This window comes from Leucoraja erinacea, chromosome 2 (assembly GCF_028641065.1).
Source record: "Leucoraja erinacea ecotype New England chromosome 2, Leri_hhj_1, whole genome shotgun sequence".
In the NCBI taxonomy this organism is placed as follows: Eukaryota; Metazoa; Chordata; class Chondrichthyes; order Rajiformes; family Rajidae; genus Leucoraja; species Leucoraja erinaceus.
In genome coordinates this window covers 119,541,112-119,568,797 of record NC_073378.1, presented here as the reverse complement: position 1 = coordinate 119,568,797, position 27,686 = coordinate 119,541,112, and the positions used below count along the sequence as shown (strand labels likewise).

General features: G+C 40.9%; 1 protein-coding gene across 8 annotated transcripts in view; it reads right to left on the bottom strand.

Annotated features, from left to right (window-relative positions):
• The window catches only part of zmynd11 (zinc finger, MYND-type containing 11), a 129,854-nt gene that overhangs the window by 6,000 nt on the left and 96,168 nt on the right, over window positions 1–27,686 (bottom strand). For 7 of the 8 annotated variants that reach the window (XM_055664642.1, XM_055664628.1, XM_055664655.1 and 4 more), the window contains 7 exons: window positions 27,516–27,571; window positions 23,969–24,046; window positions 22,046–22,164; window positions 11,115–11,322; window positions 8,925–8,993; window positions 6,629–6,901; window positions 1,476–1,661 (listed from right to left, as the gene is read on the bottom strand). In XM_055664642.1, coding sequence (XP_055520617.1) covers window positions 1,476–1,661; window positions 6,629–6,901; window positions 8,925–8,993; window positions 11,115–11,322; window positions 22,046–22,164; window positions 23,969–24,046; window positions 27,516–27,571 — 989 coding nt within the window. The remainder of the gene's footprint in view (window positions 1–1,475; window positions 1,662–6,628; window positions 6,902–8,924; window positions 8,994–11,114; window positions 11,323–22,045; window positions 22,165–23,968; window positions 24,047–27,515; window positions 27,572–27,686) is intronic. The other variant, XM_055664648.1, reaches the window with a different exon arrangement.

Genomic DNA, 27,686 nt, shown 5'->3' with positions numbered 1-27,686 from the left:
CAAATGCCATCTCCTTCTCCACCCTTTTCCCTCACATCTTTCAACCCCTCTACTCAAGTCTTGAAGTTGTCTCGATCTGAAACATCATCTGTCCACTTCCCTCCACTGATGCTGTCTGAACCACCCAGTAACCTTCAGCAGGTTATATTTCAGCATCCAGCTTCTGCAATGTCTCAATTATGGGACCTAGTTTATAAATACCATCTATAACTATACCTTGTGCAAAACATAGACCAAGTAACATCAAAGATCGTTCTGCCAATGAAAACAAATCTGCACATCAAGATAGGCGCCTGAATTATCCATTCTTTAATCACATCTTTAGAATTTTGGTAGCATCTTTATCCTGAATCTTCCCTCTCCCCCTCAGAATAGAAATGTTAAAGACTACAATGCATACCTTTAAGGTCAGAGGGGGAAAGTTGTACGATAAGTTTGCTTTTTATTTTACTTGGAGACAGGTAGTGGAAGAAACAGGGTCATGAATAACATGCAGGCAGAGGAGATTAGTTTAACTTGGCATCATGTTCAGACATTGAGGGCCGTATAAACTTTTTTCTGTGCGGTACTGTTCTATATTCATCTGGATCAAAAATTTGTGTATTCATGTATCACTCCAGATTTTAGGAGGGGGAAAAAAAGAATCAAAATTACCACTTATGTACCGCTGCACTATCAGAGATTTAACCTCTGTGCAGTTTAAGACAAGTTTGCATTTCTCTCTCAGGTGGACATACAATACTCTATGGCATTATTTCAAAAAGGAGCAGAACCATTATCCCATTGACAGGGTCACTATTTACTATCCAACAAATAATAAAAAAACGAGTTAACCATTATCAGAATAACCATATAACAATTAACCATATAACAATGCTCCTTGTAAGAACTTGCTATATTCAAATTTGGCTGCTGCATTTCTGATCATTTCATTCAAGAGTAGTCACAGTTACAGTCCTTTGCCTGTAAAGCACCCAGGTCATAAAAGATGCAAAGATATCAGCTTCTTCACCCTTATGCACCCTCCCGCTCTCTCAGGTCAGATGATCAGCTGCTCCTGATTGGGCCAAAAACTAAGCGGAAGCTCAGAGGGGACCGTGCCTTTGCTGTGTCAGCTCCGAGATTATGGAATGAATTGCCTCTACACGTTAAACAGGCCCCTTCTCTAGCTGTTTTTAAATCACTCCTGAAGACATATCTGTTCTCCGTGGCCTTTGTAGACCAGTAAGGTGTCGACTTATTTATTTACTTTATTTGCTTGATTTTGCTGCGTGGTTCATACTCATGTTTTATGTCTTTTCATTTATTGTTGAATTTTCGTATGTAATTTATGCGCATCGTGTTAGCTGTTTGTTCTGTTGTTCTGCCTGTTTTATGATGTCTTGCTTATTTTTTTTCTGTACAGCACTTTGATCAGCTTTGGTTGTTTTTTAAGGTGCTTAACAAATAAAGTTATTATTATTATTATTACTTACCCACTGCTTCTTTTTGGTCTGGGAGATGAACTGCTTATGCTGCGTAGCCAATTTTTTGATCTCTTCCATGAATTCCTCTTTACACTTTTCCTTCACTTGCTTACATTTTCTGTCCATTTCGGCCTGCATGTTGACAACAGCTTTGTTCACTGCCTGACGCTTCTCCTCCTCCATTTCACCACGCAGCTGCAGACATTTTAAGAAGCATTATTTTACACGTGTTAATCTTTTAAAAGTACTGTTCCACCATGAAGCACCTTACTAGACACCAGAGACTGACCAGTTCACACCTTAATCTCAAACTTTGATCTTCAATTCCTAAATTGACTGGGAGGCCAGCCTTTGGAATTGGCTTTCAGCAAACTAAAGATCAGTTAAAAAACAAGAACAGTTTCACCAAAAGTACAGACTTCTAGGAACATTGAAAAACAACCAAGTCAAAAAGACAAAATAACAACTTAAACAAAAATCAGAATAGGAATGATAAGAATGAGATTTTTTTTAATGCTAAAGGCTCTTTGGTGTACATCAGGATTTAAATATTTATTTCGTAGTGAGCTAATCATGTTTGAAATATTATCTTCAACATTTTTTAGTAGGAAGATGTGTAAAATAAACCAAGTATAGCTACTTCAGAATTCTTTGGAGGTAGTAACAGTAGTTTAGAAAGTTAAATTAATATAAAAACTTAAAATTACTGAATTATTGTTGCTGAAAGTCAGTGTTGAACAATCATGGTTAATTTGAAGCTCCACTGTTTCAATGACATCTCTGATATAAAAACAGTTCCCACAACTTAATGCAATATTTTGCATACATTTCCAATTATCTCCATAAGAAAACGCAAAGAAGGGAAAACACACATACAAATTGGACCCATTCAGTTATTTATCTAAACATCACATTCGATTTTAAACTCATCCAATAATTATTTTCAACTAGGACCACTTTTGTTCAATTCTCCAAACAGTTCTATTGTCAATCGTCTAAACTGAATAAACAAGATCCGAACATAGAACGGTACAAAGGAACAGATCATTTGACCCACGATGTCTGTGCCGAATGCGATGCCTACTTAAACTAACTCCTTCTGCCCCCGCATGCTCCATATCCCCCCCATTCCCTGCATATACATGTGCCTTTCATAAAACCTCTTAAATATCCCTATCATATCTGCCTCCACCACTACCCCTGGCAGTGCATTCCAAGCACCCACCATTCTCACTGTGAAAAACTTGCCTCACACATCTCCTTTAAACTTTGCGCCTCTGATCTTAGTTATGCCCTCTAGTATTAGACATTTCCACCCTGGGAGAAAGGTTCAGCCTTCAACACACCAGAGAAAACAATCCAAGTTTCTAAAAAATCCAACAATCTGAACATTCACTAATTCTTATTTATTTTTATTTACAGTTAAAAGTAACATTCAGTCTGAAGAAGGGTTTCGACCCAAAACATTGCCTATTTCCTTCGCTCCATAGATGCTGCTGCACCCGCTGAGTTTCTCCAGCATTTTGTGTACCTAAAGTAACAAGCTCCTTGCTCGTTTGTATTCAAACAAACCCATTGAAAGAATAAATAAACCTGTCAAAGTTGTAAATCAAATAAAAGCAACTGAAAAAAAGAGTCGATCTCGTGATATCCATTCAAGGAGAAAGCAGAATTTTCTTTTGGGGGGGAGGGCAAGTAAGGCCAAAAAAACCCAGAAGCAGATGGTCAAGGATTCAGCTAACCTAACATTAAGTTTTATCTATGCTGCCCTTTTTGTTCATTCATTTGATAAAAGGACTCTTCCAATTAACCTGAATGCTGAGGACAGAATCGTGGGGCCAACGAAGATTTGCTTCCACTCCACTTCTGCGAGCTCAGAGGTGCTTAAAGTGGCCATTGTGGGAACCACAGACTTCCACAGCTGGAACACGATGCAGAGGGCAGTAGGTGGTTTGTGATGTTGTGGTTCCACCATTTACACAGGGTGACTGTGCTTTCAATGCTTGAACTACAGATTCTCAATATCACCCTCTCCATTCCTCCTTCACTTCAATCAATTGTAGGTCACATATTCCCAGGACACAGGCGAGACGATGCATTTCTTTACACAGAGTTTGAACAAATAGTCAAATTTGTTTCTGTCTGCTTAGAAATTTCTTCCTGTGCTGGAGCTGGAATCAGTGTATCAGGAATTGATGTTAGTTCACTTATGCTTCCAGTTCATTTGCAGGAGTTTGCTGGACAGTAATATCTTGCCAGTTTCTCATTTAGTTTAGATTAGAGATACAGCACAGAAGCTTTGGCTCACCAAGTCCACGCCGACTAGCAATCCCCATACACAGGCACTATCCTACACACTAGGCACAATTTAGTTTTACCAAGCCAATTAGCCTACAAGCCTGTATATCTTTGGAGTGTGGGAGGAAACTGGAGAAAACCCACACAGATCACGGGGAGAAAATACAAACTCTATACAGACAGCACCCGTGGTCAGGATCGAACCGGTTTCTGGCACTAAGGCAGCAACTATACCACCACCGTGGCACACACAAGTGCTTCTAAAGTACCGACATATGTAATCGAGGTGTCAGACAAATGTACAAGAGGACAGGAATCACTGTTGCCCAGTAGACCAGGAGTTTCTGTTAATTCTGACTCCTCAACTGACCAAAGACCATAATGGTATATTGAAGGTGGTGGGGGACAAAAATATATCAAATTCTGTCTTTGGCCATAGATGGCTCCAAAAATGATGGGAGGTGACATATTTCTCAGGTTCCTCTTTATTGTCAGAGGACAATGTGGCACAGTAGACAAGCCAAAATTGCAACGACCTCTGAGCACAAATGCCGCCTGCATACGGCAGGGTGAAGTCCAATAACGACCAATTAAAGATAGTCCAAGGGTCTCCAATGAGGTAGATAGTAGATCAGGAGCGCTGTCTTGTTGGTGATAGAATGGCTCAGTTGGCTGGTAACAGCTGGGAAGAAACTGTTTCTGAATCTGGAGGTATGCATTTTCACACTTCTTGGCTGATGGGAGAAGGGAGAAGAGGGCAGCTAAATATGAGCGTGTTCCACAGTCCTTCATAAATGGATTTATGGACTTTAGTGACGTCAAAATCATGGCTAATACCACTCCCTTTCTGACACTCATTTGCCTGCTGAAGATCATGTCTACCATGTCTCTGTATGCATACTGAGTTGGGGAGCACCTTAGCAGCCACTGAGAGACAGTTGTTGAGAAGGACCCAGTCAATGACATTCCCTACAACAACAGTAGGTAGACCACTCTATAGTTACTACATAGTTTCAGTTTTAGTTTATTGTCAAGTTAGCGAGGTACAGTGAAAAGCTGTTGTTGCATACGAACCAGTCAGCGGAAAGACAATACATGATTACTATCGAGCCACTCACAGATAGAAATTTAAAAGTGTGGAGCAATTGTAATATGTGATATGTGATTGCAGATCTGCTTCTGTGGCTAGCATACAAATGGTCGACGGATTTTTGGCGCCATCTTGGCAGGTATAGTTGAGGTTGAGGAGGTCAGCAAAATGTTCCTTCCAGCAAACGTAATCATAGTCATACGGCAGGGTAAGAGGCCCCTCTGCCCAACTTGCCCATATCCACCAAACTGCCCCATCTACACCTGTCACACCCGCATATGTATTTGGTCCATATCCCTTTAAACCTTAGGTGTGGGAAAGAACTGCAGATGCTGGTTTAAATCGAAGATCGACACAAAATGCTGGAGGTACTCATTCATTCGTCACCCATTCCTTCTCTCCAGAGATGCTGCCTGACCCGCTGAGTTACTCCAGCATATTGTGTCTACTTTCCCGTTAAACCTTTACTGGCCATGTTCCTGTGCAAATGTCTTTTAAATGTTATTATTGTACCTGCCTCAACTACTTCCTCTGGCAGCTCATTCCATATACCCACTGTCCTCTTTGTGGATAAAGTTGCCCCTCAGATTCCTATTAAATCTTACCCCTCTAATCTGAAACCTACACCCACTGGTTTTTAATTCCCTTACCTTGGGTAACAGACCCAGATGTTTGCCCCCATTCTTGGTTCTCAGTGGGTAGCGCCCTGGACAGCATGTACAGCACTGAACAATCTGCGCATGTGACTGACATCACTCCCATGTGCTCTTTTCATCCACCATCTATTCTGTAGGCCACAGGTCTTCCGGTGGACTTCTACATTCAGGTGCCCGTACAGCAGTTTATTTTCCCTTGTGGAAGATTGGAGTTTCCATTCAGTAACAGCAGAGGTTTGCGTTAAATGGCTGCTCAGTTTGCTGATCACTCTCATCAAATCAGTGCTGGTCCTCGGTAGGGAAACCCGACTCTTTGTGAAGATGCCACGTTTTACAGAAACCACATGGCAAAATTCAAGGCAGCCAATCAGTTGTGAACACATGCTCTGTTGGCTGAGAGTTGACAGATTGTCTTTGAAGCTGTCTGAAGTGAGTGACTTCTGTGTGGTTAACAGATTATGCATCATTTTTAATTCTCGGAAACAGAGGGCTACTGTCTATTTCCAGCATTCCCTGTTTTTAACCACAAGCTTTTCTATTGCTTCAAATTAAGACCATTACAAGAACAGAAAATGAGGCTTCAAAGACCCACTATTTCTTGAGCGTATTTCTGTAAATGGTACATTCACTTGAAATATCCAGCTGTAAGACTCCAATGTGACTTGCTATTCCACGTAGGAACATTTCTTAAATACTGAAGCTCAGTATTTTGGAATGGGACGCCTATATTTGGACCAAAGAGCTTATTGCGTTCCTGACAAGCGAAATGGTTGCATTTTATAATAATTTAAATTGTACAAAGGTAAAAGATATCTTCTCCCCCTCTCCAAATAAAGACAAAAAATATTCAAGCTTTTGATGCCTCACTAAATAGAAAAATGTGTGTGCGCTGTGTGTAAAAACATTTATCTCCCACCCCCCTCCCTCTCCCGAGTAATTCTTCTATGATGTTCAAAGGTCAAACACTACGGATATAATTAATCAAACTAATGGCACATTTAATGCTGAATGTCTCAAATGTCTGAGGGTTAGTTCATCCTATACAAAACATTAGGAATATTTCTAAATGTTTCTTCAATTTTCAAATTAAATAGATTTGAGACAAAAATTGCCAGTACCTTTTCTAGTGCTTCTCTCACAACTCGCTCGGTCTCCCTTTTGTGCTCCGCTTTCATACGATCTTTAAAATCATTAAATATTTTGGTGTACTTTTCGTGGCACATGTTTTGACAGGGGATGTCATTATTAGTCTGGGTGCTCCGATGCAACATTCTTGGTGAGGAGGCACTTGTCTTCTTTGTTTGCGTTGCGATTGAAACTTTCTCTGGTTGGGGTGGCACTGTAGGTATTTCCTGGCTGGAACTAACAGCCTCAATTTCAGGTTCTGGCTCCTAAAACAGGAAGAAATCATATTAAAAATATTTCAATTATGCTTTCCCATATCCAGTTCTATTTTTGCAGATTAAATTCTTAGTGCGCACACATACCATGAGAGGAGAGAGAAAACAAAAAAAACAAAACAGGTTTTGTTCGGGATGTTTGTAGTTTAATGGTTAAATGACTGGATCTGTAATCCAGAGATCTGGATCGATAATCAACAGAGTTAAGTTCAAATCCCAACCTCAATGCCAATTTCCTGCACGAACCTCATGAATAATTAATTCTATTCATCCATCTTGAAATAATTCAGCAATTAAGCCTCCGCACCCTCTTAGATAGGTTTAGATTTATATCATCTTATCAAATGGTGTTGCGAGCTTGAGGGACAAGTGGCCTCCTACCTATTTAAACGCTTTAGACTTGACATACAGTGCGGAAACAGGACTTTGGCCACCAAGTCCGCGCCGACAAGCGATCCCAGTACACTAGCACTCTCCTACACACTTGGGACAATTACAATTTTACCAAAGCCAATTCATCTACAAACCTGCATGTCTTCGGAGTGTGGGAAGAAACCAGAGCACCTGTAGAAAACCCACGCGGTCTCAGGAAGAATGTACAAACTCCATACAGACATTACCCATAATCAGGATTGAACCCAGGTCTCTGGCGCAGTAAGGCAGCGACTCTACCACTGCGCCACTGTTTGCTTCTTTATTCATTCCTCTCAAGACAGAGAATGGGCCAGTCTGCTCATCTCTTATTGGAGAGATCTGCATCCCAGGAATAAGCTTGATGGTGCTTTTTTGTGTGCTTATTCTATCACAAGTAAATCCTTCCTTAAATAGGAGAGACCTGGCACAATCTTCCAGGTGCAGTTTCACCTGCATAATTACAGTTGATGCCTTCACCCTTGTATTCAAACCCTCTTGCAATAAATATTAACATGCCATTTGATTCCTTAAACAGTTGCTGAAACTACATATCAATTTTGATTCTTGTACATGGATACCACGGACTCATTCAACCATGTAATCAATCACCATTTATAAACACACTGCTTCTCCATTTTCTAGCATCATGGATAACCTAACATTTTTTTCCTCTATTTCATCAGCAAAGTTCTCGCCCATTCACTTAGCTCCTTTGGGCCAAGAATACTACAAATTTACCAGTACTTTGTGGGTTAGTGCTAAGTAGCTTACCAGTATGAACATCCAGAGATGTGGGGATATCCATACATTTTAGTTAACACAAGCTCAGAGTTGCACTTTAAGAAGCTTGCACATGGAACAATAAGAGTTTTAATCGGAAGTATACAAAATATGGTCATAATATATAGAGTGCACAAGATCTTCATTTATAAGCCCACAACTGGAATACTCCATCCAGTCATGTACTCAGGGTCAAATATTGAAGCAAATAAACAAATACAGTGCAATTTGCCATCAAAAAATGATTTTAAATTGTGACTGTTACGAAAAGATTAAGAGCATTTTGCTAAACAGATTAGGAATGAGTGAAGATAGAAACAGACCATTTCCAGTGAAAGAGTCTAAACAAGGCTACAACAACTACATAATTAAATGTGAGAGATTTAGGACAGGAAGCAAAGGAAATTACTATTCAGAAGCTTGTGGAATGCTATCTAAAGTTACTGAATGAAGCAAAGATCACATTGCTATTAAATTAGAAAGATGGAAGGAGCTGTTGGGAAGTAAAAGACTGCAGGGGCTGGCAGAGTGCACTGTATGAAGGTGTGGGGTGGGAAATGGGTAGATAAAGCTAAAATCATTGTTTGCCTTAAAGACAACCACCAACACAGGAGAGTTTAACTAAATAGTCTGGCTGTAATTTTCATGCAATTCTAAGCAATTGATTTTCTCAATTTATTGTAAGTTTTGGTATTATGTCTGCAACTGCGAACATAAATGCAAACAAACGCATTTACCAACAAACAGCTCCAAGATATTTCTGGCGAAGAAAAGATGCAATTACAGCATCCCAGACCAACATAGTTTTGGTTAAGCTTACTTCATCTTTGGCGTCTGAATGCTGACTCCGTCTGGACTTCTTACTCTTGGGTTCTTGTGTGCTCTTCTGCTGTAAGTACAACAAATATTATTTGATGCTTATAGATGTTGACCTCAGATCAGCTGCAATGTCCCCTTGGACTAGATGTGAAAAAGCTGTCAAGGTAATGAAAACATTCTGCAATACCTTTTTAATAACCTACCCTGATCACAGTGAAGCAACATTTAAAATAAACATTTAGTCTTATAATTAGTCAGTCAATTTCTTGTTGCAAAAGCATATCACACATTCTTTGAAGTAAAATTCTACATGCTTATGATCATACAAATAAACGCATATTAAAAAGACTACAAACATAGCATTATTAATAATGGCATATTACCATTTCAAAATTACTCTGACAAGTCAGTGATTGCAAGTTATGATTTTGGGTTCAGCATCCTGTCATTGGGGTCAGTCATTTCAATACAAATATACTGTATTTCTCTGGTGCTGGTTATACACACATGTTTTCCATCTTTATCATTTATTTGTATGTTTGTGCTGGAAGCTTACATTTTATGCCTGCACCACAGATTTTCCCATTTCCATGCAAGTGGTACAGTGGTGCAGCTGGTAGAGCTGCTGCATCACAGCGCCAGAGACCCAGGTTTGATCCTGACCACAGGTGCTGTCTGTATGGAGTTTGCACATTCTCTTTGTGACCGCGTGGGTTTCCTCTGAGTGCTCCGGTTTCCCCAAACATCCCAAAGATGTGTGTGTGGGGTTGTAGATTAACTGGCCTCTGTAAATTGCTTCTAGTTTCTAGGGAGTGGATGGAAAATGGGGATAATATAGAACTACTGTGAATGGTAAACAGTTAGTGTGGAATCAGTGGGCCAAAGGACCTATTTCCATGCTGTATCTTTGAACAAAATTAAAAGTAGAACCAACAACACATGACATGAGTGGTATTAGCATACATAAGATTGACAGCATTGTTATTAAAGATTTTATTATACATTTACAGCATTATGGATTTGAGGTAACATTGGTCTTTTCCAAGCTGAGCGAGAACGTGAGAGAAGTGGGAGCAGGAAGGGAAGTACCTGATGTCTGTACTCTGGTCATGATGGCAATAATGAACCCTAATGCAAACCCACAGTACTAAGCAATGCAGGAGAAAATAGATATGGCAATACTAATCTCCAACAGGAAAAAACATTCTAGTGCTAGACTTTCTTATTTCTTTGAGAATGTAAAGATCAGTAAGATGTTTGGTGCAATTGTGCACCAGTCTCCCCACATTGAACAACGTCACGCACAGGTGTCCTCCATATAGGGAATAGCACCCTATGGTCAGCCATGACTGAAGGGGGCCTAAGAAGACTATAGAACAATGCAGAGTAATATTTAAAATTATTTAAACTTATTGTTAAAACTCCACCTATGAATGAAACAGTACAAAGGAAGTGACTATGCTCTTATTTTAAGATGAACTGGTATAGGATTAAGTAGCTAGCAAATGCCTGTAGGGCATTAGTGAGACAGTTATTTTGATACGTCTGGCAAGTCTTTTGGCTGTTTGTCTACTTCCAATTTAACATTAATTTAAAACTTGCACTGGCAACATTTGAATCTATAATCTCAAGATCCTGTAAAATGCTATAATCCCACCATGGCTGTAAACCTTTATTTGTCCTCTTCTGACAAAATTGAAGTGCAGTACACCAGCCACTAACAGTACAACGTTTTGTTAGTTTTGCCACGTGTACTGAGGTACAGCGAAAAGCTTCTGTTACTTGCCATCCAGTCAATGAAAAGACTACATATGATTACAGAAAGCCATCCAAAGTGTGCAGATAGAGGGTACACTATTCAGTGTGTGTAACCAATTCTAGCAAGTTATTCATTATAACCATTCCCAGTATCACCTGACACTGATGCCTACTTACCTGGGTACAAAAAAAACCTACTCTAAATTTCCCTTTCTTTATCCAGAAAAAAATAGGCCAGTAATGATGCTCTAAACTATTAGATGAAAACATCCTCATGAATCAAACCTAGTTTTTCAGTTTGTCTCCAAACTTCTATTTGCTCAGGCAACAAGAAACAATGTATATTTAAAGACAAACTTATACCCTTCGGATTGCTCGTAAATAAAACCAACCATATTAAAAGGTCAAATGTGCCCTTACACGCTAAACGTACCTGTTCATTACTCGTGGAAGAGATGCTAGACTCTGCTTCTTCATCCATTTTGTCTTCCGCTTTACTCTTCCAGAACCTCCCTTCGCGGACAAAGCGCTGGTGCAATTCAAGCTCATCGCAGGCTTTCTTCCAACCAAGACTTCGTTTTACTGCCAGCTGATGAACATTAACACAAATATCCTGGATATTCTCTGATGGAATCCATGCCCTGTAGCCAAAAAGTCCATCTCTCAATTAATCTACAAGGCTAGCATTTAACAAGTACAGCATTAAACTAAGTTTTTAGCTGCCACAAAGTGTACATTTATTTAAGTGAAGGAACCTTTCTGCTACTGCTCATATGCCAAAGCAATATTTATTCCAGAGGCCAGCATCTGATCTCAAGTAGTTATTTTAGGTCATAGTTAATTACTTCACAGGGAAATGAATCAAAATTCACCCAGCTTCATCATGGGCCTTTGAGGAGACAATTAAAAAGGTGATAGACACATTCATTCAGTAGATGGATAATAAATAATATGTAGGCTAAGGCACCATTAAATTACAATTGCCAGTGGAATTTTAGAATGAACAGTTGAATGAACTTGGGAAAATTGTAAATAGCCCAAATGTTGATTTGAATTTTAAAATAAATAATATTTTCTTTATTTACTCTTCTCATGTTACTTGGAAGTATTGTGACAAATTTACAACCCCAAATATCCAAACTCAAGTTGTGATTCTAACTCTACAGCTTTTGCACTTAGCAGAGGGCAACAACCCTAGAAATGCTTGAAGACAACAGAAATTTAGATTATAGACTAGATATTTTTTTTTTCTGTAGGAATGTTTAAATTTGGAAAGATGAAGATGAATGAATTCAGCTTTACCTAGACATGGAAACAGGCCCATCGGCCCACCGAAGTCCGCACTAACCAATGATCACCCGTATGCTGGTTCTATCCATCTTATCAATGCCCTGCACACTACGCACAATTTACAGAAACCAAATAACCTACAAACCAGCATGTCTTTGTAATGTGGAAGGAAACCAGGGCACCCACAGAAAACCCACGCAGTCAATAGACAATAGGTACAGGAGTAGGCCATTCGGCCCTTCAAGCCAGCACCGCCATTCAATGTTTATCATGGCTGATCATCCCCAATCAGTACCCCGTTCTTGCCTTCTCCCCATATCCCCTGATCCCGCTATCTTTAAGAGCCCTATCTAGCTCTCTCTTGAAAGTATCCAGAGAACTGGCCTCCGCTGCCCTCTGAGGCAGAGAATTCCACAGACTCACAACTCTCTGGGAGAAAAAGTGTTTCCTCGTCTCAGTTCTAAATGGCTTACCCCTTATTCTTAAACTGTGGCCCCTGGTTCTGGACTCCCCCAACATCGGGAACATGTTTTCTGCCTCTAGTGTGTCCAAGCCCTTAATAATCTTATATGCTTCAATAAGATCCCCTCTCGTCCTTCTAAACTCCAGAGTATACAATCCCAGCCGCTCCATTCTCTCAGCATATGACAGTCCCGCCACCCCGGGAATTAACCTTGTAAACCTACGCTGCACTCCCTCAATAGCAAGAATGTCCTTCCTGAAATTAGGGGACCAAAACTGCACACAATACTCCAGGTGTGGTCTCACTAGGGCTCTGTACAACTGCAGAAGGACCTCTTTGCTCCTATACTCGACTCCTCGTGTTATAAAGACCAACATGCCAATCGCTTTCTTCACTGCCTGCAGTACCTGCATGCTTACTTTCATAGACTGATGAACAAGGACCCCCGGATCCCGTTGTACTTCCCCTGTACATTCACCCAGTCACAGGGTGAACGTACAAACTCCATACAGACAGTACCCCTGACCTAGATCAACTCCAGATATTTGGCAGCTGTAAAGCAACAACTCTACCGCTGCACCATTGTGCTGCCCCTAATTGTAAATTGCCCATTTATTAATTGAAGAAACTAAAAATTGGTAGAATTTTGTTTCAAAATGACTGCTTAAATAAAGAGTTGACATATTAGACTTCAAAACTATCAGAATTTCATTTCAATCAAAAGCCAAAACAAATTTAAATGTTGGAACACTCAGGTCAGCATCTGCAGAGAATGGAAACAGTGTTAAATAATCTTTCATCAGAATGAGGCAATGTTAGAAATCAAACATATTTTCATATTTGCAGTGGAGGAGGGATAGAGAAAACAAAATTGTGAAAATTAAAAACTGCAAAAGCTGCAAATCAAAAAAGAAACAAAATTCTGATCCAGTCCTTAATGATTTGTAAATTCACGAGGGGCATAGATATGGTGAATAAGTTCTTTTTCCCCAGATCTGTGAAGTTTAAACTTGAGATTATAAGTTTATGGCGAGAAGGGAAAGATTTAATAGGCGTCTGAGGAGCAAACTTTTCCATAAATAGGGTTGCAGGTTGGCAGTGGAAATTGTAGACGCAGGTACAATTATAACATTTAATAGACATTTGAACAAGTACATGGATGCAAAAGGTTATCAAAGATATGTGCCAAATGCAGGCCGATTGGGCTAGCTTAGGAAGGCATCTTGCTTGGCATGGGCAGTTTAGGCAGAAAGGTCTGTTGCTGTGTTATACAACTCTGACTCCAAGAGTAAAACTTCAAGTGAAAGAATAAAATCTGCAATCCAACTATTCAGAAATCCCCATTGTGAGGTATTTGGCTCACCAATTCACACGAGGCCCAATTCCTGTGCTCCCTTTCAGTCACCAAGGTCCCTGTTTTGTTTAAACTGTGCAGGACGATGAAGGTTTCCTATGCTTTGTTTAAAATGACCAGGTTCAGTGGAAATTTTATTATAACACCGTTTAACTTGTAACAAAATGAATTTAAAGTTTGTATGGCATTAATTTCAAATAACGCCCAATAGCTTGGAAAATATGCAAGTGCGGTAAAAAAATCTTCAAGTGTGCCAGATTATCTGAGTCTCACTGTAATTCTCAGGTCAGACAGCATCTATGGAGAGAAAAATAGTTAACATTTCAGAGCTCATGAAGGGTAATTGACTTGAAATGTTAACTCTCTACAAATGCTGCTAAATGTTTCGAACAATTTCTGTTTTACTGCTAATGTCTGTGAGAGTAAAGAGAGCAAGAGAGATCAAAATTTCACACATGGTTGCCCTGTGGTAATGCCATCTGAAAGAGGACGATGACGGTTTGCTGATTGCAAATGTCTGGAGATGGAAGCAGATGGCAGTAAATGAGAATGGAGGAGAAATAATCTGTACCAGATCTATACCAAGAATCTAAAACTAAAAATTCAGCACTAGTTTGCATGACACGGGAATTTGTAGGTTCAAGCCACACTCCAAATGCAAAAATCTAGGCAATCGTTCCACTGTCAGGGTGCATTGAACTATGCTCTCCTGAAAGGACCCAAAAGATTGCAAGTTATAATTCTGAAGAGTTATTATTCTGAATGATGTCCATTGTCCTAGGCAGCATTTATCTCTCCATAACCAACACTAGGGTTATTGATACTATATATCTTTATTTGTGGGAGCTTCCCATGATTATGTTCACAAAATAAGTGTCTACATTGTACAAGTATCCATTTGACGGTAAAGTGTTTTAGATATGCAGCAGATGCAAAAGGTAAAAGGTAAAATGCAAATGAAAATATTTCTTTTATCATGAGGCCGGGTCAAAATGTTCAAGTTACCTCAATTAATTTCCCAACAAATGTGATTGAGAAAGGATAATAAAAGACAGCAGAATAAAGTTAAGAGGTGGGCTAGCACAACTTCATCAGTCAGAGCAGCAAAAACGTCTCCAAGCATTAACAGACCTCACTGATAAGAAACATTAAAACTTTGTACATTAAGATAGTCAAGTCAAGTCAAGTTTATTCGTCACATACACATACGAGATGTGCAGTGAAATGAAAAGTGGCAATGCTCGCGGACTTTTGTGCAAGATGAATAACTCAATGATAATTTCATGATGAAAGTCCAACACTGTCGAACACAGGATTTAACACAAATCTATTAAATCAGGATCATGAACAACCAGCACAAAGCCAATGTGGAATTTATAAAACAATAATGATAATAGTTGCAACATGCAAGACTGAGCATTTTTAAAAACAGAATTGACTCTCTATTTTTCCATTTATCGTTGCCACCTGCCTGTTTGTGTACTTTAAATATAATTAACAATCCATAATTAACATACTAAGTGGAAGGAACTTAGTACACCCAGAATGCAAGTAATGGAATCACCACAGTCAACATTGTTCTACAGTCTTCATAATATTAAATATATCAGTTCATGCACTTGAATTCATATTTTCAAAGTAATCAAATTCTATCAGGCTTTCACCACTTTGAAATGACCTTGTGCTACAAATTACATTTGGGAAATGCTCTGTTTTGTGCAGGTAATGTAATGTCTACATGAGTATCTAATGCTTTGAATGCTGAAATTGAACTGGAGAACCTAGTCAAATCATTAAACATTAGTTAAATTCAGTATATAGTCAAAGAGTGGCATAAGAGTTCTGGTGAATATTGCCTGGTCTATCAGGGATACTGACCACCTCACTATCCTAGTCACAATTGTACCTCAGCACCAAACCATTTGGACTTTGCATTATCGTAATCTACCTTGCTTTCTGCACTCTCGTGATCTGGTTTATTTGGAATAACTGATAATTTATGGTATATTTATTTCATTGTTTTGGTTCATATTCAGTGCATTTGACAAATAAACACTTTTGACCTCGAAGTAAAACACTGGAACAATGAGCTGAATCTGCACAACTACAGATAAATGATAGCCAACTGAGTGCCAAGGAATTCAGGATTCCTATAAAACAAAAGTTTTGATGTTACTGGCTAATCTTCACTGGTGATTCTCCAATTTTATTCAGATGTTGGATTCATCATGGAGTCTGTTGGCAGTGTGTGAATTTACCACAATTCTCGAGCACAAACACTGGGCAATCTGCCTGCTGAATCTGCAGCAAGTTAGACTTGGCACAGAAACTGTTAGACAAACTATCTCAAATGGAGAACAGATGCCAGAAGAGACCGAGGTAAGCATTACACAATCTAAATTTTGATCATTTTCATATTTTTGAACAGTTTTAAATGCCATTCAATCTTCAAAATGTCAAGTGAGAAAATAAATTGATTAATTGATTAGTTGTTTCTGTATGTTTTTGCATTTCGTGCTTGACATAAAACAAGATCCTGGGGTTGCCGAGGTCCTAGTCATATAGATTTGGGGTGGTGTTCATCAATACGCTGACTATGGGAAACTGTAAGATGCACACTGGCGCTTACAGGAATATTAAGATAATTTATTTTCCATTGTAGGGAAATGTCAGTAGTTTGGCACGGGCACACGAGGCCCCTGTTTCCGTTAACACGTCAGAGCACTTAATCCCCCCCCATGGCCAGATTCATATGCCAGGTTCCCTAGAATATTTATTACAGTACTGCAATGTGTGCCACACCTAAAAAAGATAATTCAAAGTGTCAAAAGTATTAAAACAAGCTAACAGTCCGGAAAATCTACCAGCTCCATAGCAAAGTCTTAACTCGGAATCAATAGAATTGCATCACATTGTCACAAACACAAAGATAGACACAAAATGCTGGAGTAACTCAGCGGGACAGGCAGCATCTATGGAGAGAAGGAATGGGTGACGTTTCGGGTCGAGATCCATGAACACAGGTCACTTGCCACAGATACCACCTCCTGGCCTTTGATGGGCGCTCAAACCGATCTCTCGAGATTAATAATAAGGGGAGCTGGGAAATACTTTGCCTTGATGTCATTCTTAGTCATTAGAAATGCCATCGGGACAATGCCACAAAATATTCACACACACGCGGCTGTGTAAATGTGAATTTTGCTTTATAAGATTCCAGATGCAGGCCAAACTACACAGTAAAAGTTTTTTTGCAAAAGAAGGGAGGGAATGAGTCAGAGCAGGAGACAGTGCCAATTGGGGAAGTTAGCCAGCTAGTTAGCTAGCCAGCAGTGTAATCTATGAATTTGGAGCTTCAGATCATTTGTGAAAGCAGGTTTTATTAAATTATTTAAGTAGCTGATTTGAGTCAATATTCATAACATTTCTATCAGTCAGTGCTGCAAAGTGGAAACAGGCATATTTGGGAAAATAAATATATATTTAGCCTGCATCATAGGTGTGTATGTGCATTGCTCCCAAACCTGAAGATAGGGCACAGTACCTAATTCTAAACACAATGACTGATGGCAAGTATTTAATTCTAAAAACAACGATAGAGGTGAACCAACGTTATTAGATAAAATCAGAGCTGCCAAGTTTTGTCAGAGCACTTCAGTATTCTAGTACCTGAAAATCAGTATTTTGCTGAGGAAATCAGTATTTTTACGCGATGCCATTTTGCTGAAAAAAATGTTGTTTTGCATGTGCAGTCATACCCATGGGAGAGCCCTGTTCCACTGTACAAGTTCATTCAAGAGCTCTCCCGAGTTTAAAAAAATCCAAACTCGTGGAAGCACGTAGAAAGAACATAGTGGGTACGTCGGAGCTCGGGGACGTCTCTTAGCGGCTCGTAACGCTAACGGCTGGTACTCGGGAAACGCAGTAAGCTCGGGAAGACTAGTGAAGATTTTTCAACATGTTGAAAAATGTCCACGAGAGCCCCGAGTACTGACGAGCAGCCATTACCGTAAATCTCTGAGTTCAAATCGGGGCAAACTCGGGAGAACTCTTGAATGAACTCGTACAATTGGACAGGGCTATAACAATGGATAACTTTGCTACCAATTGACATGTCTTCTACGCACCTTACTTGACAGTGCATTCATTGCCATCTCTTTGTATACTTTTGTTTGCACAAATGCTTCCTGCTTTTAGCACCAATGATGATGAAGAAGCCATTTTGGAAGCCTCCCTCTCCCTCCCTCGCTCTCTCTCCCTCCTTCCTCTCCCTCCCCCTTTCCCTTCCTCTCTTCCGTTACAAGTTTGTTTTAATGTTCTTCGGTTTGTTTTATGTGGGGGGAGGGGGGAGGGGATCGGGGGATACTGTTTTTCAAGCTCTTACCTTCCCGGAGATGTGATCAATGTTCGGATCACATTCTTCGGGCTCTGCGGCCTTCCATCGATGGAGCTGAAAGCCTCCTCGGACTGTCGTGAGCCCCACAGCAGGGTGTGGACTTAACATTGGAGCTGATCCCTTGCCTGGGATCGCTCACACCGTGGAATGAACATCAAGGGCTCGCAGTCTGTGGTGTTGAGAGCAAGGTTGTTGTTCTGGCATCATTCAATCAGACAATTGATCTCCCTCCTACACTCCGACTCATCTCCACTTGTAATATGTCCCACAATGGTGATATCATTGGTGAGTTTAAAGATGGAGTTGCAACTGTGTGGCGCTACACAGTAATGTGTATAGACTGGGTAGAGCAGCAGGGGACTGAACACACAGCCTTGAGCTGTCCCTTTGCTGATGGTTATCACAGAGGAAGCGTTGTTGCCAATTCATACCAACTGTGTTCTGTTGACTAGGAAATCAAGGCTCCGGTTGCAGAGTGATGCATAGAGATCCAATTTCCAAGGCTTGGTAACCCAGTTTGGAGGGGATGATGGTGTTGAGCGGCGAGCTGTAGTCGATCAACAACAGCCTGGCGTATGAGTTCTTATTGCCCAAGTGGTCCAGTGCAGAGCCAGCGAGATGGCATCCCCATTGATCCATTGTGATGGTACGCAAATTGTAGTGGGTTCAAGTTCTTTCTAAGGAAGGAGTTGATATTCGCCATAACCAATCTCTCAAACCACATCATCATCACAGATGTTAGTGCCACCTGTCAGTAGCTATTAAGGCACGGTATCTTACTCTTCCAGGTACGGGCCTTTTAGGACCCGCCCGGTTGCCCCGACTCACCCACCAAGGATCAAGGGCCCATGGCAACCCGCCTGGAAGGCCAGTAAGCAGTCCGGCTGCGGGAGGCAGTGCGTGGCCTCGATGGCTGGGGGCTCTACAGCATCCTGAGGCACGGCTGGACCGGTCGCCGCTCCCAGAGTCCAAGCACGTGGACCAGACGCAGTCTACAGCGGTGGAGCAGCGACGGAGGACACCAACGGCTATGATTGGCCAGGCCGACCCTGCAACACGGCCAAGACAACAGGCCTTCATGGTCAGATTCAGATTCAACTTTAATTGTCATTGTCAGTGTACAGTACAGAGACAACGAAATGCAGTTAGCATCGCCCTGGAAGAACGACATAGAATATGATTTCAATAAATAAATCTATTTACATGTATACAGACATAGTGTTTTTCCTGTGGGAGGAGTGTCCGGGGGGGGGGGTGATTGGCAGTCACCGAGGTACGTTGTTGAGTAGTGTGACAGCCGCAGGGAAGAAGCTGTTCCTGGACCTGCTGGTCCGGCAACGGAGAGACCTGTAGCACCTCCCGGATGGTAGGAGGGTAAACAGCCCATGGTTGGGGTGAGAGCAGTCCTTGGCGATGCTGAGCGCCCTACGCAGACAACGCTTGCTTTGGACAGACTCAATGGAGGGGAGTGAGGAACCGGTGATGCGTTGGGCAATTTTCACCACCCTCTGCAGTGCTTTCTGGTCGGAGACAGAGCAGTTGCCATACCATACTGTGATGCAGTTGGTAAGGATGCTCTTGATGGTGCAGAGGTAGAAGTTCACCAGGATCTGAGGAGACAGATGGACCTTCTTCAGTCTCCTCAGGAAGAAGAGACGCTGGTGAGCCTTCTTGACCAGAGTTGAGGTATTGTGGGTCCAAGAGAGGTCATCGGAGATGTTGACCCCCCAGGAACCTGAAGCTAGAAACACGTTCCACCTCCGTCCCGTTAATGTGGATGGGGGTGTGCGTGCTGCCCCTGGACTTCCTGAAGTCCACAATGAGCTCCTTGGTCTTCTTGGAGTTAAGGGCCAGGTTGTTGTCAGCGCACCATGCTGCTAGGAGCTGGACCTCCTCCCTATAGGCCGACTCATCGTTGTTGCTGATGAGGCCAATCACCGTTGTATTATCTGCATACTTGATGATGGTGTTAGCACCATGTACAGGTGTGCAGTCATAGGTGAAGAGGGAGTAGAGGAGGGGGCTCAGCACACAGCCCTGTGGAACGCCGGTGTTCAGGGTGAGGGTTGAAGAGGTGTGCTTGTCTAACATAACAGACTGGGGTCTGTTGGTTAGAAAGTCCAGTATCCAGTTGCAGAGGGAGGGGTCAATGCCCAGGTTACCGAGTTTGGTGATCAGTTGAGAGGGTATAATGGTGTTGAATGCTGAGCTGTAATCGATGAACAGCATTCTTACGTAAGTGTCTCTGTTGTCGAGGTGGGAGAGGGCGGAGTGAAGTGCCGTTGAGATGGCATCCTCCGTACTCCTATTCTTACGGTAGGCAAACTGATAGGGATCCAATGTGGGGGGTAGGCAGCCTTTGAGGTGTGCCAGGACCAGCCTCTCGAAGCACTTGGTGACGATGGGGGTAAGTGCAACTGGGCGGAAGTCGTTGAGGATTGCCGCAGTGGAGTGTTTTGGCACTGGCACGATGGAGGTGGTTTTAAGGCACGTGGGGACAACTGCTTGGGCAAGTGACAGGTTGAAGATGTCAGTCCAGACGTCTGTCAGCTGCGCAGCACAGGCCCTGAGGATGCGCCCGGGGATGCCGTCAGGCCAAGATCCCCGCACTTACAACAAATGGGACTTGAAAACGGTGCCAAATTGGTGACGCTGTATACTGTATTACTGCTATATATTTGAACTGTTTCTGGGATGCTTATCTAATATTTATCTAAGTGCTTATGTCTAGTGGTACTGAACTGTATACAAAATTGAATTTCACTGTACCTCGATACATGTGACAAATGAAGTACCCTACCATCATACCATAAGGGTGGTGGTTTTAAGTCTCTTGAAGTGCATTAAGATGGATGTCCCCAGGGCATTATGGAAACTATCCCAGGTTATTGTGAGAGGCAAGAGAGGAATTGCTTGGGCCTTTGTACCCTCAGCTCCAAGAAAGATCCCGGAGGATTGAAATGTGGTCAATGTTGTATTATAAATTTAAATATATGAACTGTAATTTTCTGTATCTGGTAACTAAGCAACAACCCTTAAGTATATTGCTTATTCTTGCTGTAACTCAATAAAATTGAGTAGGATCTGACAGTGTTCTTAATATGTTTTAGAGCCAAGAAAACTTATCAGGGGACAAATTTATACATACATGAACATGCAAAATGTGATCACTCAAAACGACAAATCAGCATCTAGAAAACTGGAGCTCTCTGAGAATATCCAGGGACCATATGTAATAAGAAAGGAGTATATAACATGCTTAACCACCCACCCACCAACCTGCTCCACTGAGTCTACAAAGGATCCATCAGCCACCTCAGGACTGGAGCAGAAGCAAGTCATCCTTGAATCCAGGGGACTACACAAGATTACTACATGCTGAAAACGGTAGTGAAAATCTGGAATACTCAGCCAGGCAGGCAGCAGCTGTGGGAAGAGAATGAGAACTACATTTCAGGTTAAGGATCCTTCTGGCCTGCTGAGTAATTGTGCTATTTTCTGGTTTTATATCAGTTCCAGCAACTGCAGTTTATTTAAATGTTCATGTTAATCCAGCATCTGCAGTTTTCTTTTCCGATTTTCACGTTGATATAGACGTATTGGTTAACATTTAGTCTCACTACGAGCTACTGGTTGAGTTCTAACGTAGGGACTTGCAACAGCTGAAAGAATAGACTCAGGTGTGGAAACCTGAAAATGTGCAATACAAAGATCATTCCAAAATAAATATTTTTAAAAAATTCTTTAGAAATAAATTACCGTGTCCTTGGGTGAAACAACTAGAACAAAATTAATTTACTTAGCTTTGATTATATTTTTCCAGAACAAACGCAAACTATAATAAAGGAAATAAAATGGTACCTTTGATGATGATGTCCAAAGAAGCGCACGTCTACCTGATTGTCTTGACGTTGCATAACTTTGGCAGGCCAAAAACCAAACCCCTTCATCCGTGCCCACACCAACTCATGATTGGGAACCTATATTAAAACAAGAAAAAAAGATTTCTGCCTTATACAAAGATCAGACCAGCCAAGTCTTTGCAATACCCATTTTCACATGAGTAGGGAATCAGCTTTTAATTAGCTTTCAACAACTAAAAAAAGTGTAATATTACCCCAATGAGAGAATTAAAGAATGGGCATTTGAGGGGAAATACGTTACAAGGAAATAAGTGGGAAAATGGGATTGCTTTGAGCCTGTTTCGACTCAATGTGCCGAATGGCCTCCTGCGTTATAAGGAAATGTGAAACTGTTTAACAAAATAAAACTGTAGAGAACAAGTAATTCCTGTGTTGTGTACAACAGCCCAACACCGTTTCACATTTCATTAAATTTAGCAGAATGTGAATGTCACATATTGTTCAGGTAGTGAATGATCAGAATGAAAAAAATAAAAGCAGAGATCTGAGAATCTGTTACACAATTATAAGAATTTACATTTATCATTTCTAAAATCAGAAAAATTACCAGACCTAGATGAAATATATCCGAGGCTGTTAAAGGAGGGTAGTTGGGAGGAAATTAATGAATTATTGGGACACAGCCTACATTAAAAAAAATCTGTTTCACTACCGTAGTGCCAAATGACTGGAGGTTGTCTGGGTAGAATAATGGCAACTGGAATTTAAATCAGGGAACTGCAAGATATGCGTTTAGTCATGGAGAGTCATTTTGACCATGAAACAGACCACACGGACTACCGAATCCATGCCAATCATCAAACACCCATTTGCACTCATCATACATTAATCCTCATTTTTATTCTCCCATTTTCTCATCAACATTCCCTTGATTCTACCACACGTTCAGAAGTACAACAAAGGAATATACAATAAATGGCAGGATGTCAAGTAAGGTGAAAGCATAGAGGAGAATTGGAATGTGATCTTTAAGGTAGCAAGATATGTTGTGGGGTGACGGTTGGTTGTGGGGTGAATGGTTGTGAGTAGTCGCCCAAAGAGTCACACCTTTTTTTGGTCGCCGCTGGATTTTCAATATTTTGAAAATCTTTGGCGACCTGCTGCGACTGTGACGGGTGCTGGCAAGTCGCCAAAAAAATTGCGTCAGTGGGACAGGCCCTTTTCAAAGATGCTGCCATGATTGGAAATTATAGCCATGAAGGAAGATTGTATGAGCCTGGGTTAATTTCTTCGGAAGAGGTGGCTGAGGGGTGAGAATTGAGATATAAAACATTGGATAAACTAATTGGCAAAGAACTGAGGGTTTAATGTGGAGAGAAAGAAATGAGGAAAGACCTTTTCACACATAAAGTGGTAGCATTCTGGAACTAACTGAGAAGGAGATCGAGCCAGAAAACCTGAGCTAAGTTAAAAGGTGCTTGTACGCAAACTTGTGACTCACTGTGATTAGGGGCACAGATTTTATTGGCCAGGACAGACATGGGTTCAATTGATGTCTTTCCATGCTGTAAATTCTCTGTGATAGTATGACATAACTCATTGGGTAAAAATTTACTTCAAGATATCGGCAAGAGTATTAGGCATTTTCCTGTAATTTATTCTGTCACAATTCAATTAATACAAGGTTGATTACTCTCTGACAATTGTACGAATTGAAGATCCCATATTACTGAAGCAGCTTTTAGTATCTTTGGATTGGAATCAGATTTTACAGCAGGGCAGGATAAACCACACTAAATTGTGATCAATGTACCTACATGGTTAAAAATTACAAAATTAGAAATATTACTCATTCTCCAATATTCATAGCTCATGGTGTAAGGAACATAATATAAAATCAAAAATGTATTAATCAACTCACACAAGGATAACAGAACCAGTTCTCTGGTCGTGCATTTGATAAGTAGAAACAGTTCTTGCAGAGTTGCAGTTCTGCTAACTGGAAAAATAAATTAATATTTTAGCACCAGGTAACTTGGACTTGCAATTCATATAACATTTCCTCATCATACTTGTAAATTAATAAATTGAACGGACTATTTATTTAAATGTTATCAGTTATAATGAAAAACATTATTGGAATGCAGAAATATCATATTTTGAACATTTAAAATAAAACAAAAGCTTCAAATACTCAGCAGGTTATTTAGCATCTCTGGCAAGTGAAAAAGAGGGCTGATGAAGGCATAGGCCTAATAAGTAAAGACATGGATGAAGGGGAACCAGAGGAAATTACTAGTGACCTCCCCAGGAAAGACCATATAACAGAAGCATGGGGTTGGAGGCCTAAAACAAAATAAATGGCAGGGAAATTCTGATCAAGTGAGGCCAAGACATTGTGGGAAGCTTGAGAAGAAATTGTAGGCCCTTGGCAGAGATATTTGTGTCATTGATAGTTACTGGAAGAATCGAGGGTTTGCTAATGTTTAAGAAAGAACTGCAGATGCTGGAAAAATCGAAGGTAGACAAAAATACTGGAGAAACTCAGTGAGTGATGCGGCATCAATGGAGCGAAGGAATAGATGATGTTTCGGGTCGAGAGCCTTCTTCAGACAGAAGGTCTGGAACGTTGGATTAAATGGGATCGAGGACAAGCTAGTCAGAGGAATACAAAATGGTTTTAAGGTAGGGAGACTGAAGATGTATAGTACTGAGGTAAGAATTTATTACTTTTCACATGAACTTTGAAAATTCTGTCAAAACATATGAAAACTTGATAACTTTTATTAAAGTTGTGCATTTCATTATTCCATCTACTACTCAGATTAACCAAAGTGTAATTATGCCCACCTTGGGAAGCAAGAGAGGAACTGTAAGATGATTGAAAAATATAATCAAATTCAAAATTAAGCTCTGGGAAAATCATGGAAAGGCTGGTTATAAAGTCTAACAGCAGACTGCGCAAACCACAATATCTGCAATTGCAATTACAAGGTAAATAAACAGAAAATCGACGTTGAATACAATTTAATAGTCATTCGGAAAAGTATTCATGCAAGATAATTCAATATTATTAAACAAAGAGCAAAACACATCAATATGTTACATCAACAAGGTAAACTACCCAGTTATGATAATTCTTAAGTGACATTTTTTTCTACATAAATAGAAATTGTTTCAAATTTTATTTTCCATAAGCTTCGGTCTGATCAATGTACAAACCATGTCAGGTATAAATACATTATGAACCAGTCAGTGCATCAGAATATTGTGCTATAAACTAATGCCCAAAGACTGTCGGGGTCCTTGGACGGAGTCGAGGGGAGAGGTAAAGGTTTTGCATCTCCTGCGGTCGTAGGGGAAAGGGGAAACTCGTCCCTTCCCACCCAAAACCACCCCCTCCCCAGGTACTTTCCCCTGCAACCTCAGGAGATGCAACACATGTCCCTTTACCTCCCCCACTCCCCTCAACTCCGTCCAAGGACCCCGACAGTCTTTTCAAGTGAGGCAGAGGTTCACTTGCACCTCCTCCAACCTCATCTACTGTATCCGCTGTTTCAGGGTCAACTCCTGTATCTTGGTGAGACCAAGCGCTGGTTCGGCAAACGTTTCGCTGAACGCCTCCGCTCAGACCGCCTAAACCTAACTGATCTCCCGGTTCCTCAGCACATTAACACCCCTCCCATTCCCAATCTGGCCTTTCTGTCCTGGGCTTCCTCCATTGTTAGAGTGAGGCCCATCTCAAATTGGAGGAACAACACCTCATATTTCGCTGATTGACTTCACAACAGTTAAAAGAGCATTGGTGTTTTTTGTGTACAGTGTTTTTGTCTACCGAGGTATTGTTAATGTTGCCTTCATTTAAGAAAGGCTGCCTGGGAATGATGTGAAACTCTTGGTAATTACTGGGAACCTGATTGAAATGGGGGGGGGGGGGGGGGGGGGAATGGGAGGTCTATATTCTTGCAAAATCCTTTCCCACACTGCACCTTTAAGGATCTTGAGTTTGTATAAACTGATTACTTAACATGATTTCTGGGAATAAAGGTACAATATGAAAAATGGGTGAGTGATTGTAAGTGGTTTGCTAAGAATATAATTATTGGAACTCGCTGGATCCAAATTGTCATCTTTGCTGTGAATATCTGAGCTTTTATGCACTCACGTTGTTTGGTTTTATTTTTGGGAATGGTCCATATTCAAATTTGGAGTTCGGAGTCCATATTTGAAATGTACTACTTTGAATATAAAGCAATTTGAAGTAACCTGAAAGATACTTCATCTATTGTAACCGCTGTTCCAGGTGTTGACTCCTGTAGAGCGGCGAGACCAAGCGCAGGCTCGGCGATCGTTTCGCTGAACACCTCCGCTCAGTCCGCCTAAACCTACCTGATCTCCTGGTTACTCAGCACTTTAACTCCCCCTCCTGCCATTCCTAATCTGACCTTTCTGTCTTGGGCCTCCTCCATTGTCAAGTGAGGCCCAGCACAAATTGGAGGAACAGCACCTCATATTTCGCTTGGGTATCTTACACCTCGGCTGTATGAACATTGACTACTCTAACTTCAAGTAGCCCCTGCGTTCCCTATCTCTCCAACCCTCCCCCTTCCCACTTCTCCCACCAGCCTTACTGTCTCCGACTACATTTTATATCTGTACCGCCCACTCCCCTGATATCAGTCTGAAGAAGGGTCTTGATCCAAAACGTCACCCATTCCTTATTTCTAGAGATGCTGCCGGTCCCACTGAGTTACTACAGCATTTTGTGTCTACCCCCAAACTATCTTTGTAACGTTTATCCTAATTACTCAGCCTTGAACTCCAGAATAAGATGGCATATATCATCCAACCTTTACTATTATGCTCACTTCACAAGCTCCCAATTATTCAATGGGATAAAACTTAGAATATGAAACAACATCTTGGACTACAGGTACATGTGATCCCAGTCTACAATGATACCACTTGATGATAACATTAAGTCGCACCATTCCAATTTCCAGCTTCAGCTCTGTAGGGAGTATCTCGGCGGGACATGCAGCATCTCTGGAGAGAAGTAATGGGCGACGTTTTGGGTCGAGACCCTTCTTCAGACTGGCTGTGTAGGGCTCAGTTGGAATCCAAGTGACTCCAAGTGATCTTGCAATGGTTTTAAAATCATACAAATTTAATGTACAGAGATGGGCATTAGAGAAGCTGCAAATAGACACTCATCCAAATTCAATGTGTGCTGCATACAAGTTAAAATGTTTGTTGTAGAATCAAAACCCTGCCCCCACAGCATGCAGATGGAAATGAAGTGCAGAATGGGAGCTTTGGCAAAAATCAGTTCCAAACTGTTTTTACATTGCACCAATGAATCCTAGGTTTTGTGGCTGTGTATCATAAACATTGCAGAAATTGGACCAATTGAGCTACTGAATTTGGCCAAGAATTTTAATGTATTGGTTTCATATTTTACAGCTTACCTCATGGCAAGTGTCTTTGAACAGAGCCCTGGCTACTTCTGCCTGGTCACTATCAGCTGCCAAGCAAAAAAAAGGATGTAATTGAAAAATTATACTGCTTACAGTAACATGCTACAACACTTATTGCAACGGAGATGTAAGTCAAATGATTGAAAGAAATCAGTCAGAAAA